The sequence below is a fragment of the Dermatophagoides pteronyssinus genome, unplaced genomic scaffold, assembly GCF_027571235.1.
Source record: "Dermatophagoides pteronyssinus isolate colony J.1.1.1.1 unplaced genomic scaffold, Derpt_VIB-CSIC_2022.12 sq0014, whole genome shotgun sequence".
Taxonomy (NCBI): Eukaryota; Metazoa; Arthropoda; class Arachnida; order Sarcoptiformes; family Pyroglyphidae; genus Dermatophagoides; species Dermatophagoides pteronyssinus.
Genome location: NW_027461538.1, coordinates 1,192,913 through 1,206,199, shown reverse-complemented (window position 1 = coordinate 1,206,199; position 13,287 = coordinate 1,192,913). Strand labels below are relative to the sequence as shown.

The 13,287-nt window shown below is 34.0% G+C and overlaps 4 protein-coding genes and 1 long non-coding RNA gene across 5 annotated transcripts; 2 read left to right on the top strand and 3 right to left on the bottom strand.

Moving 5' to 3' along the window:
* Nucleotides 1-576: 576 nt before the first annotated feature.
* LOC142645559 (uncharacterized) lies at nt 577-1,513 on the bottom strand. The gene is made up of 2 exons (XR_012846667.1): nt 1,140-1,513; nt 577-1,076 (listed from the first exon to the last, which is right to left on the bottom strand). It is a non-coding gene; the product is annotated as an uncharacterized LOC142645559 (long non-coding RNA).
* Nucleotides 1,514-3,193: 1,680 nt separating this feature from the next.
* Nucleotides 3,194-5,486, top strand: LOC113794773 (uncharacterized). The gene is made up of 3 exons (XM_027344907.2): nt 3,194-3,869; nt 3,926-4,888; nt 4,947-5,486. Exons 1-3 carry the CDS (start codon nt 3,572-3,574, stop codon nt 5,192-5,194), a joined length of 1,509 nt encoding a protein of 502 aa, XP_027200708.2. The 5' UTR covers nt 3,194-3,571; the 3' UTR covers nt 5,195-5,486.
* On the bottom strand, nt 5,478-6,696 carry LOC113794776 (coiled-coil domain-containing protein 130 homolog). The gene is made up of 2 exons (XM_027344910.2): nt 6,559-6,696; nt 5,478-6,453 (listed from the first exon to the last, which is right to left on the bottom strand). Exon 2 carries the CDS (start codon nt 6,443-6,445, stop codon nt 5,501-5,503), a length of 945 nt encoding a protein of 314 aa, XP_027200711.2. The 5' UTR covers nt 6,446-6,453; nt 6,559-6,696; the 3' UTR covers nt 5,478-5,500.
* Nucleotides 6,697-9,865: 3,169 nt separating this feature from the next.
* On the top strand, nt 9,866-11,558 carry Prp31 (pre-mRNA processing factor 31). The gene is made up of 2 exons (XM_027344908.2): nt 9,866-10,184; nt 10,238-11,558. Exons 1-2 carry the CDS (start codon nt 9,965-9,967, stop codon nt 11,500-11,502), a joined length of 1,485 nt encoding a protein of 494 aa, XP_027200709.1. The 5' UTR covers nt 9,866-9,964; the 3' UTR covers nt 11,503-11,558.
* On the bottom strand, nt 11,486-13,260 carry LOC113794775 (uncharacterized). Its single transcript, XM_027344909.2, has one exon. It carries the CDS (start codon nt 13,100-13,102, stop codon nt 11,681-11,683), a length of 1,422 nt encoding a protein of 473 aa, XP_027200710.2. The 5' UTR covers nt 13,103-13,260; the 3' UTR covers nt 11,486-11,680.
* Between the last annotated feature and the right edge of the window lie 27 nt (nt 13,261-13,287).

Here is a 13,287-nt window from a genome sequence, read left to right as displayed (position 1 = left end):
TTCGAAAACAATGAGTCGATGATGAAATGCGCGTGCTGAACACAAAAAGGAAAATTTAGGAAAAAAAACTTTTTAGAAAACTAATTTCGAAATTCCAATCATCAACATTTATTCGAATCACAATTAATCAGTGGAATTTCTGACCGAATAATTTCATCGTGTTCATTTTTTGGGGAATGATTTTTCATTTTCAAAAACTCAATTCGAAAACAAAATGAAACTGAATCGATGATGAAATGATGAACATCAAAAGGAAAATTCGCAAAAAAGATTTTTTGGAAAACTTATCAAAAAACTTCTAATTAAAAAACATATATGACAATTAATGAATGTAATTCGCAACAGAATAATCACACAAAAAAGAATTCTTTATTTGATGTTTAACATAAACAAGTTTCATTTCATCATCACCCTGACAACGTGCTCACACTGCAAAGTCAAGTTCACAATTGACAATTTCCTTTTCAACATGCGCTTTTCAATTGAGAAGCGAGCAAGTTGTTTGAGCTTTTGGCGTTCTTCATAAACGACAGGATGATCAAAACAAAGAATTTTCGAAAACCTTTTGTTAAAAAATTGATGAAACAAAATATGTTTATTAAATTTTAACAAATTGTCAGTTTAAAAATAAAATAATTTAAAATATCAAATGAATTTAGCTTGCAATCGAATACTGGACATTCGAAATTTAACATCAAACTAAATCCATTACGAGTACCAACCATCAGTTTAGATATGGTAATCATGATTTTGCAAACAAGTATTGTTGATAAAATTCAAATTTCTTGAAGGACCAAACTGAATATAACTGCTTCTCTCTTGTTTCGGTACCATTCCTCGAATCAATTCTAGCAGTAGAATGCATGTTGGAGCCCATAACCTGTTGATTAATGCTTCTTCTTCTAATCTACAAGAATCGATGCTGGATGGCTTCTTGTTCGAATCAATGTTCTAGATTTTTTTGTTTGAACTCCTATTCATCTCTTATCATTTTGTCCACTAAGTACCAGGTGGTACATAGTGAAATGATCAGGATGATGATCATTAGACCAAGACAATTATTCGCATGTTCCCCACTGTGGAGATGATAAATTTAAATTAAGCAAATTATTAATTACTAAACTTATCATATAACTTACATTCATTTTGTTTTTATCGGCACATATAAAGAAATGTTATAAATTGAGAATGTAACACCAAATATTAGAACAATGACAATAAAACTTTTAATGAATATTCAAACTAGGTTCAAGTCCAATCATGAACTAGAACTCAATTTATATAAAGCAACAATTATTGTTTTTATTGAATTAAATGTTAATTCAATTCATTACAGGTATTATGAGAATTAAATTTTTTGCTTGGAAATTGAACTGAAAAACATGAGTTTAGCTTAGCCACAACGTAATTTGAAACGAATCAATCCAGATTGACATCAGAGGAGAATCCGATGCTGTGGAAAAACTACATGATTTCATAGAATCAAAATCAAAAAATTATACGTGGCAGTAAATCAATTGTTTATTCACTGTTTGCGTCTTATAATCGAATGAATAGTAATTTTTAAAAAACACGAAATTACAAGAAATTGTTTGTTTGTTAATTCATTTATTATGAAAAACTTTAAAGCAAGCTCCAATATGGATGGACGACTGATTTTCACATGTTTCACAAAAGAAAAGCAAAGCTGAAGAAAAACCCATCTTTGTATTAAATCAAACAACACGTTATTCAGAGTTAGCACAAGCAATGGAATGACTTGTAAATTATTTAGAACAAAAAATAGAACAAAATTTTAAATCGAACAACAATCCAAGTTCGAAACATCGAACTTAATCTTGCATAATTTTCGCTTCTTTACAATATGTTTAATTTCGAACAAACATAGTTCGAAATCTGGAACTAGTTTTTCTTCGTTGCTGTTCATCACTCAAAATAAAAAGCGATAATGCCATATACAAAACTAATCAAGTTTAGAAGCACACTGCTTATCATTTTCTAAAATTCAAATAGAAAAATTCAAACAATTCCTAATTCGAATTTGATGTGATCGAACTCCGACTTTTTCTGCTTCTGGCTATTGTGGTAGATCTGAATGAACTCAACTAATTCCAATATGGTAATGTTGGACTGTCTTCATTGTGTGTCTAACAAAGATGTAATGACCGAATTCTAATAAACCATTTTTGTTACAAAAAAAAACTTTTTCTTGCTCATTTTCTTGCTTTTTAGCTTTCATCACAGACTATAATCATAAAATATCACTTATTCCTTTTTTCCAATGGCCTTGTTTGTTGGGTTTGGCCAATATTAGTACCATTGATGCTTTCCATAAATCTTTGCTATATCTAATTCTCACACATGTATTCATCACTTGGGGCAAATATTAGAATCATTTTTGAATCAAAGTGATAATCCAGACTATCTATCGATTAGCAATTCTAAAATGATCGTTTTTTAACAATTCAATTCGTTCTTCATGTTCGATTTGCTTTTTTGTTTTTTTTGTACAAATAGAATATCAAATCAAACAGCATTCGAATGTTTATGTCATGCATTGGAAACATCTTTAAAAATTTCCAATAGTAAAAATGCTTTAAAACATAAACATCATACACCCATCATCATCATTCAAAATAGCATCCTCCACACTCATACCAAAAACAAGATAGCATAATGCTGATGCATAGTTTATACGATTTATATTGTTATCATCTCTCTCCATCCATTTGCCATACCACTACTCCTCCATATATGAGTTATACAGATACATACACCTGAGTTGTGCTGTGTCCATTGGGCTATATATCTTCTTATATGGGATATATTTCGGTGGTGTATACATCGCACACAAACAACAACAACAACAATCATATCGATAGAAAAACCACTCGAAAAACTCCTTATTCGTCCTTATAATGTATTTAGGTATAGAAAATGTTATATTCGGTATATGATGATGGATGTATCGATTGATTCATTATAAATAATAACAAATATTATTATTTTTTGTCATCCAAAATAATTTGATGTGGTGTTGAATATCGAATAATTGTTTGAATGCATCTTTATATTTTGGCCAAGTTTTCTCGAAAGAAAATCCACCAATTCGACTGCAATTAATGAATGAATAGCAACAATGAAAAAAGAACGGATTAATTGTTGTTGTTATTGTTGATGTATGCACGTATAAATTTGTATATTGAAAATAGCAACTATAATAATAATATATTTCCTATATCATCATATAACCATTATTATTCAATTGTTGAATGTGATTCAATTTCATTACAATTCAATTCAATTGATTGATAACAATAATCGTCATTTTAAATTGAATTAATTTCAAACCAAACCATATCGATTGGCGAATAATGATTTAAATTCTCGCTTTCGGATTCGATTGTGGTGTGTGGCAAAACATTCGATTATTGTGTTCCGTCATATTTGGATGATATTTGTTTGTTTCGGTCATAATTCTTTTCGAATCCGAACGGAAGTTATCATCCCACCGGATCTATCAACCATTTTCAACTTTTGATTCATCTCATCTCATCAGACAAGAGAGAAGATGGCTGATGTAGCGAACAAGATTAATTTTCTCGAATCGGAGAATAAATTATTAATGGATCAACAGCAAAATTATAAAGAATTGTGCAAAGTCCTAACACAACGACATGTGGAAATATTGAAATATCTAAGTCATCTGAGGAATTTGGTGGAAAAAATCATGTCATTATCGAAAGAAAATGTTGTTTATGCAAATTATCACACCGATAAATCAGCATATGAATCGAATATTATTAAATACGACAAACAAATCCAATTCCTCACCGAATCAATTCAATCGTCGCATACAAGGATCTCTGGTATGATTAATAAGGTTAACTTTCGAATATCATTCTCTTTTTATTTTCCAACACAGATAATGAAGGAAATCTGTTCAAAGAACATTTGAAATTGCTATCGACTTCTTTGGTAGATCTTTCTCCCAAAAATACCTCGGTCCAACAATTGGAAACAAATGTCCAACAACAACAACAACAGCAGCAACAACAACAACAACCACAACCACATACAGTTCTCGTATATCATAGCGGTGATTATAGTAATGCCCAGGAAATCATCAGTCATGAATATTTCAAGAAAGATTTAGCCACTGAAGTGAAAATGAATGAGGACGGTATTTATGTTCCAAAATTGGTATTAGAAGACATAGAATATAGTAATGCCAATAATGCCAATAGTAATAATGTATCTTATCCGATTGTGGCCAATAATAATACGGTGGCAATAATAACAACCACAACTGCCAATAACATCAACAGTAATAATGCCATTAACGTTAAAAATTCTGGCAAATTGGCACTATGTGAATATTGTGGTAAATATTTCAACAAACATTATCTTGCATCGCATAAACGAAGTCATACCGGAGCACGGCCATATAAATGTTCCATACAAGGCTGCAATCGCACATTTACCCAGACCAGTTCCCGCAATGTTCACGAAAAACGTGTACATAATGTACAGCACGCTAAACTAGAATATAAATGTACCTATTGTGATTCTGCATTCGATAATCTGTCCGATATGCAAAAACATGCTCAACAACATCAAGCTTTAATCAATACCGTTGTCACTCAACAATTCGATCAGATCCAGGTGACGACCGTGCCTACCATCAAAACTAATATCAACAACAACATCAACGACAACATCAACAACAGCACCAATAACAACATCAGCAACAACAACATTAATAATAATTGTTCTACTCCGGTCAAACGAACACGAAAATCGGCAAATCATGCAGCATCGAATGGTCCCACTACAACACTGCAATCAAACAATCCGAATGGCTATAGACACGTTTGTCAGCATTGTGGTAAGTGTCATCAAATTGTTTGTTTTTGGATGATTAATTTTTCCTTTTCCGACCAAAGGTAAAGCATTCGCGTATAAAGTGGCGATGAAACAACATATGGCTTTACATGGTCCAAAAAATTTCCGCTGTTCCTATGATAATTGCAATTATGCTTCATATTGGAAACACAATCTTGGTCTGCATATGCGAAAACATCACCAAACACCACCATCGTCTTCTTCATCCGGATTGACGACAACGACGGAAACATTGTCGGCTACCACATCATCTGTCGCCGTCGCTGCTTCCAATCCGGCAAACCAATGAACGATTATTTTGTCAAAATATGGCTATCATATCTTTGTTGACATTTATTTATATCTTCCTTTCTTCTTTTCGCTTCTCACATGCACTAATCTGGCTATAGTCACATGACTTGATCGGTTGGTTCATTCGGATCATCAAACACTCGAAACATATACTCTCATTATTGTAACAGGCAATTTTTCTATCTGCTTCTTTTTTGCTAAGATTATATTATTTTTTGTTTGTTTTGCTTGTGAATTTATGTTGGATAATCAATTTCAATTGATATTAATAAACAATCAAATTCTATTTACACAGTTTATTTATCTAATCGTCGTCGCTCGAATCGTAATTATTGACGATGCACGGTACCATGCTAGCACTTGATGATGCCGTTCGGTCATTGCTTCTCACTTTAATTACATTGCCCAATAGATTGGGTTTTGGTTTCTGCATCGAGGATGATGATGATGATCGTTTTGCTGGGTATTTGGGCGTGATGCCAAAAATAGATTGATTCATTATTTGTTTTCGCTTGCGAAATTTCTGCTGTTCGGGCGTTTCTTTCGATTGTAATCCAATCAGTTTGGCCATTCGATTATCTTGTTCATTCTCGGTCACTAAATTCATTGTGATTGGCAGTGATGATTTCTGCAACAATCTCACATCATGAGTGGCACGTTCCTTCAGTTCTTTGCGTTTGGTTCGAAATGTTCTCCGCAATGAACAATTTATCGAATAATCATCTTTCCATCGCGATTGAAACTGTTCCAAATTCTCGATCGCATTCTTATTTTCGATCGCTTTTTTCTTATCGATCGTATCGTTTTCCAGCTTGAACATTGGATCGGTTTTGATTTTTTTCGAAACACTTTTATCAACATCGATCTGCTCGTTTTCGACTGGATCCCAACGATTCTCCTGGCGACGAGCCCCATTCAGTATGGTGTAATCCAAATTTTTCGGATCGTTTTGAATCTCAAAGTGGTTATCACAGAGATGACATTTCATACGAAATTTATATAATGGTGTGCTGTAGTACATTCCCACTTTGGACTTTTGTGCATTATAACGAACACCCATTCCCACATGGTTGTTGCATCCATCACACCAGATATTGAATGGCAATTCAAATCGAATTATCAATATTCCCTGATCAAGTTTTCTCGCACGCTCCCGTAATGGATGACTGCCGCGAAATTTATTAATCGACCCCTTTGATGGATTCCATTCCGGTGGGTAATATTTATTCGTTGCTTTTCGTTCAGCCATATTTTTTCCTTATTATCAAACAAAAAACAAAACAGAAAAATCAACATCCATTTCCACACAAACAACACATGATTTTGTGATTATTTTTTTCAAAAAACAAAAACAAAATATACTTGAATCCTATGATCTTGGCTTGTTATATAGAAGATTGCTTTTTTGTGGATAAAATGATGGCTCCCAACAAAAAAAGCAATTCCGTCCAATGTTTGCTATATATTCTTCATTCGTTTATTTGCAATGTTTTGGTTTTCAAGTTTTGCTAATTTAATCAATATTGTTGTGTTGCCATGGAAGAAAAACACACGCATGCTCTTTAACATTATCAGTTGGCTGTCTCTCTTTCTTTGCTGCCAATGTTTGTTATCCTTATCGTTGTTTGTTTGCTTGCTCGATCTTGTCTTTTGCCGTCGCTATAAATTGAGCATTCGAAATTCGATGCGTCATTATTAATGTTTTGTTTTTGATCCGATTTCGGTATGAGTACGACTTGTAAGTATTTTTGACTTTGAAAATATTTTTTCTTTGTTTTGGTTTGATCCATCATTGTTTGATGATAATTAACCCTACAATATTTGATTTGATACAATAAAATCAATTTCTTTTACTTTGCAAAACAAAACAACATAGGTTTTCAAGCAATTTTATCCGACGCCAAATCCTCTAATTGTAATCAAGACGACGACGAAAATATAAAGATGCCTGCTTTAATGAGTAATTGTAGTAATAATCTTTATGAGTTGAGGTAAGTTTATTAAAATCGATTTTTCTATTGCATTCGAAAAAGGTTTTATCAAAAAGTTGTTTTGCTACTTTTCGAATCGAAAGCTTCGAAATACTCGTTTTTTCTGGATTCTTTCAGAAAAGCAAACAAGATTTTCGAATATTTTCCCATCTTTTTGTTTGTTGCATTACATTGTTGGCTGTTAGAAAAAATCCGTATTTGATAAATGATAATTTTGATGACATTTTATTGATTAAAGTGTAAATTTGGCCGATTTACTAAATGCTGATGATAAACAAAAATCAGTCATATGATTGATTGATTATTATCACCAACGATTTTGTTAGTTGAGTTGATCAAGAAGTAAACAGGATATATTGTTGGACGATCAAAAATCATAGTCCAAACCAGACAAAATGCAATGAAACTTTGAAGGTCAAAATAGTCGAAACTCATGATATCGACTATTCAAAGTGCAAAAAGGAATCGATCAACTTTTTCCCTCTTGGATTGGAAACTTGACAAAACAAATAATGTAATCGCTTTTTGTAAAAGTTGATCGTCCCAGAAAATGACTGTTTTCTTCATTTGTAGCTGATTGATTAATTTTTCCGTAGAAAATGCTGATGATTTGACTTTGATCAATCGATGTGTTGTTTGTCAATGTTTGATATCCATTTTTATGATAAACACGTATACCCACCATGGTTATTTGAATTTATGATGACGTATTTGCACACATAGTTTTTCTATTCACAATTCGAAACAAACAACTTTTTTGATAGAATGCCAAATTAGTTTGGCCAAAACAATGGATTTGTTAGTGAGAAAGATTGTTATCTTGATCTAAATTATCTTTCTTTTGGACTAATTGTCATCTTTTTTCTTTCTTTCAATAGTAGTGACTCTCTCGAAGGCTATGTTCCTTTGAGACATTTTTGCGTCTCGCTCGGCACCGCAACGCTGTGGTAAGTAACAGTAATCGATTTAGTGGCATTGCCATTGTCAAATTGTTTGTTAATGAGTGAAATTTTATGACATACGTCATTTAAATAACTACTCCATTGCGAAACAATTTGGCAAATTAGATAATGGTGATAATAAAATTGCTCAATGTCTTGCGCCTCCTCCTCCTTCCAATTTTCAAATAGGTATTCCTGATGTCCCTAACGGGAATATCACAGCTCCACCACCCCACCAAAACCAACAAACATCCATTACGGTCGTGGACGAGAGCAACAACAACAACAACAGCCCCCCAATCTTCAATAGCAATAGAATCTTCAACCATTCAAACGGCAGTCCATTATTCAATAACAGCAGTAAATTTTTCGGTCAGACACCTCCTCCGTCAAACTCAATATCATCATCATCGATTCAATTGCCGATTAATGAGCTGAGTAAACATTCAATCAAAGAGCCTGTTAAAATAACGGTTAAGATAACATTGCTGGATTCGATTGAAGTGCAGTGGGAATCATTGTTAATCAACGAGATTCTCTATGTCTACATTTCGCAACCACCAACAGGCAATTCGAAAGAAGCGTTCATTGCTTTGCTCGAGTTTGCGGAAGAAGAATTGCATTGCAAAACTGTTGTCGTGTATTTGGATAAACAAAATCCTGATCGAAGTAAGATAGGCTTGTTTTTGTTTTTGTTTTAACTTTATAACATATATGGTCATCTTTTTCTAATTGACAAACATAGACGTCATGATACGTTTGTTCAACTTTATCGGCTTCGTTCTGTTGCCACCCGATCATCCAGCAATACCGGCAAATGGATCCGATGATATGGTATATTTGGCATATGAAATATCTGGATAATAAAGATTAACTCTAGTAGTAAAGTTCAATCATCATCACCATCATTACAATATTAATACTAATCAACGGCTGTCGTTGTTTTTCATGTCCACCACAAACATTAACACACCAATACAAACAATCATTCAAATATTCTTCATTTCACTCCATATAAACAACCAAAAAACAAAATTACAACCCCAGACACATAGTTTTTTCATTCATTTCTTGCTTGCTTTGAATTCACCAAAAAATTAAAGTTAAATTGCTATTGATTAATATTGACTTGATTGATATTCAGATACATTCCCGTTTTGTTCAATCTCTCATAATTCTAAATAGGATGTTAATTTATTACGTTTATCAAAATTCATCAAAACTCTGATTTGATTATTTTTCTAAAATTTTCCACCACCATATATGATTTGCTATTGATTTGCCCTCAGACTATTTCATCAAATAACTTTCATACACAGACAGCAATTGCTAACATTTCCTTCAACACAAACTCTCATTTATTTGATTTGAAAAATATTATTAAAATGATTATTATTTCTTTGAAAATTAAAAAACGTTTTTTGTTTGCTTTTTCTCAAACATACAATTTCTGCATTGTATTCTATTTTTCTCATGATCAGTCTTGCGATTCTATAAGAATGATACTATTTATAGCTTGTCTTTTTCTACAAAAATAAAACTCCACAATGTCGTTGTTAAAGAGCAAATGTTGTCGAAAAGCCCACTTTAATTTCACGAGAATTTCATTGCGATATTATATAGTTTGGATGTTCGCTATAGCATCGTCGATGATGCTGATTCCTCATTACGAATTCAATAAAAGAGTTATTTTGAAAAATTCCGTAAACTAGATGGCGCCATTATTAACAGCGATCAACTTTCAACGTCTAAAAACTCATGACAGTTTCATCAGATTTTTTGTTGTTGCCGGCTAATTTTATTTTATTTGAATTTTCCAAAGATTAACGAATAAAAATGTCTTTGGCTGATGAATTGTTGGCCGATTTGGAGGATGACGAAGTTTTTGACGATGATGACCAATCCAATCTGGAATCGATGGAAATTGTCCCAAATGAATCGAACCTGGAATCAACACAAAAACAATATGCATCTGTTCGTTCGTTGACGAAAATCATTGGAAGTGATGAACTTGGGCGAATCATCGCCGAAATCAATGGTCGACAATCCAACGATGGTAACACTCAATTGATTGAACAAATGATTATGATATTTTTGTTATTTCTGCAGTAACATTCAACAAATGTCAGATTGATGGTCCTATTGAATCGCACCCCGAATATAAATTGGTTGTGGATGCCAATAATATGGCCGTACAAATAGACAATGATATCAATATTTGCCATAAATTTGTTCGCGATAAATATGCCAAACGTTTTCCCGAATTGGAATCATTAGTGCCCAATCCTATGGACTATTTGATGACAGTGAAGGAATTGGCAAACAATTTGGACAAAGTTAAAAACAATGAAAAACTTCAACAATTCCTCACACAAGCCACTATTATGGTGGTCAGTGTGACAGCCTCCACTACTCAAGGTTCGATGATGTCCGACGAGGAATTGAACTATATCATGGATGCCTGCGATGTTGCTATCGAATTGAATGAATGCAAAATGTTGATTTATAAATTTGTCGAATCGAGAATGACTTTCATTGCTCCGAATCTGACTGTTATTATCGGTGCTTCCATTGCTGCCAAGCTAATCGGTTTGGCCGGTGGATTGACTAGTTTATCGAAAATGCCTTCATGTAACCTGAAATCATTGGGATCTACGCGTAAAACATTATCCGGATTCTCCACCACTGCTATAATGCCGCATACTGGACTGGTGTTTCAATCAGAAATCGTTCAAAATTCCCCACCTGATTTACGTAAAAAAGCTGCCACATTGGTGGCAAACAAATCAACATTAGCTGCACGTGCTGATGCTGTTCATTCCTATCCAGATGGATCAATGGGCGATAAATTTCGCGAAGAAATCGAACGAGCATTGGATAAACTCCAAGAACCACCACCAGTCAAACAAGTCAAACCTTTGCCAGCACCAATCGATACGCCGAAGAAAAAACGCGGTGGTAAACGTGTTCGTAAGCTGAAAGAACGTCTTGTCATAACCGATTTACGAAAACAAGCTAACCGATTAAACTTTGCCGAAATCGAAGATGATGCCTATCAAAATGATCTGGGATTCACCACCGGTCAAATGGGCAAATCTGGCAGTGGTCGCATTCGTGGACCACAAATCGATGAAAAAACCAAGGTTCGAATATCGAAGACATTGCAAAAGAATCTGCAACGCCATCAACAGGTATTTGGTGGAACTACTACCGTTCGCAAACAGGTATCCGGAACAGCATCCACCATAGCATTCACACCCAAACAAGGTCTAGAAATCAATAATCCATTGGCAGCCGAAAAGAAAGTGAACGAAGCAAATGCCAAATATTTCAGCAATTCCAGTGGATTTTTCAGTGTTAAACCAAAAATATGAATTTCAATTTTAATAGCAATCAAAAGAAATAATAAAAACTGAACATAGTTTTTAAATTTTGTTCAAATGTGATTATGTGTGTGAGTGGGTATATTCTACAACGAAAATCATAATAGTTCAGACATAGTTGATAGTTATCATTAATGATGATCCACAATTGTCGCATGTTTTTACATCATCATTTTTTGATATTTTCCACATAAGCAGTGTGTATAGCATGGAGAAAATCGGCATCATTCGACAATAAATAAATCAATGTCTTTTTCAACTGTTCCATAGATAGATACATGTCCGATTTGGAAATCGATGTCCGGCCAGTTTGAATTGGTGTGACAGGTTGTTGTTGTTGCTGCTGCTGTTTCAGCATCATCTGATGATGCTCATGTTGTTGTTGAATATCGAATACATTCGGTGGAATGCAGTTGACCAAAGAATTTGTAAACATTTGCGGTGCTGATGGTGGCGGCAATGGATGATAGCCAGATTCGAAATTGATTGGAAAAGGAATTTGCGATGGATGAATCGATTGTTGGGGCATAATATTAGGCACCATTTGCATTTGTTGTTGCGCTTCAACAATATCTGAGTTTACAGTTGAATTTTGTGGTGGTGGTTGTGATTCTGTAGGATAATCTGGTAGCAAAATGAGCCCTGCATGGTTTGACGATGGCGCGTTTGCCGCTGAATTCGATAGAGGAATAGAGGTCAAACTTTTTTTCTTCAAATCATCAGTCATAAATGTGGATGATGGAATCAATATTTCGTTTTTGTTTGGCGTTGGTTTCGATGATGACGGGGTCGATGCTTGTGGCTTATTATTCGGCTGAGAATCGCTGTTGTCCACAAGACAATGTTGAGAATTTTCTTTTATCGAACTTTCCTGCAGAACCAATTGTGATTCGAACAATTCCTTAAGATTAACACTTCTACGTTGGGCGATAGGTTTGACCAAATCATCATTGCATTTCGGTTCAATGTGATTTTCATTCGAATGATGATTCATCAACAGTTGCGGTTTCATCGAATCCGACGGTGGCAAAATCGGATCGCCACAATTACCTAACGAAGCTGGATTATATAACATTTTCAATATTTCCGAAGCCTGTGGTTGGCTGTTATTATTTTGGTTATTATGGTTGGGTGTTGCGGATGAAGCCGCTTGTTTTGATTTCGGTGTATTGGATCGGCCATTCAACAATAATTTGGATGGCGTGCCTTTAATCAAATTCATAGCCTGATTGATGTTTTCATTCAACGTGACACATTGGTCGGCATCATAGAACCAAATGCAGTAGATTTCTTTTTCAATATTTTTATACATCAGATATGGACTTTGTACACTTATCTCCAGATCTTTGGTAATTTTCTGAACAAAGTTGATCGTATTCAAGCGATTAATAACGACAAATGCATATTCCGGTTGATTACTTCGGCGAACGAAAAACAATGTCCCCTCAATATTCTTTCGTACCCAGTCATTTTGATTGATATCATAATAATAGACGGCTACCTGGCCCGCACAAATTATTATCTCGCGAATGTTGTCATCGATTTTCTTCAATGCCCGTAAATTAATCGAATCTTCAGTTAGATCCACCATTGCTATTCGATTATAAAATTAGTTTCGTAATTTGACAAAAAACAAAATAACTTAATCAAATTGATACCAAAAATGTGTGCAGAAATAACAACCAAAAGAGCACCATAGAAAATGTCGAGTCGAACAACAATACAAATTAACTGCATTTGATCACACCGCGTTGAAATAGACACACTCAACAAAAA

What these genes read in the sequence shown, in the direction of transcription:
- LOC113794776 (XM_027344910.2), bottom strand. Translation starts at nt 6,445, where the DNA reads ATGGCTGAACGAAAAGCAACGAATAAATATTACCCACCGGAATGGAAT.
- LOC113794773 (XM_027344907.2), top strand. Translation starts at nt 3,572, where the DNA reads ATGGCTGATGTAGCGAACAAGATTAATTTTCTCGAATCGGAGAATAAA. An exon ending in GTCGCATACAAGGATCTCTG is followed by an intron (nt 3,870 to 3,925) that starts GTATGATTAATA and finishes TTTCCAACACAG; the next exon opens with ATAATGAAGGAAATCTGTTC. An exon ending in ACACGTTTGTCAGCATTGTG is followed by an intron (nt 4,889 to 4,946) that starts GTAAGTGTCATC and finishes TTCCGACCAAAG; the next exon opens with GTAAAGCATTCGCGTATAAA.
- LOC113794775 (XM_027344909.2), bottom strand. Translation starts at nt 13,102, where the DNA reads ATGGTGGATCTAACTGAAGATTCGATTAATTTACGGGCATTGAAGAAA.
- Prp31 (XM_027344908.2), top strand. Translation starts at nt 9,965, where the DNA reads ATGTCTTTGGCTGATGAATTGTTGGCCGATTTGGAGGATGACGAAGTT. An exon ending in TGGTCGACAATCCAACGATG is followed by an intron (nt 10,185 to 10,237) that starts GTAACACTCAAT and finishes TTATTTCTGCAG; the next exon opens with TAACATTCAACAAATGTCAG.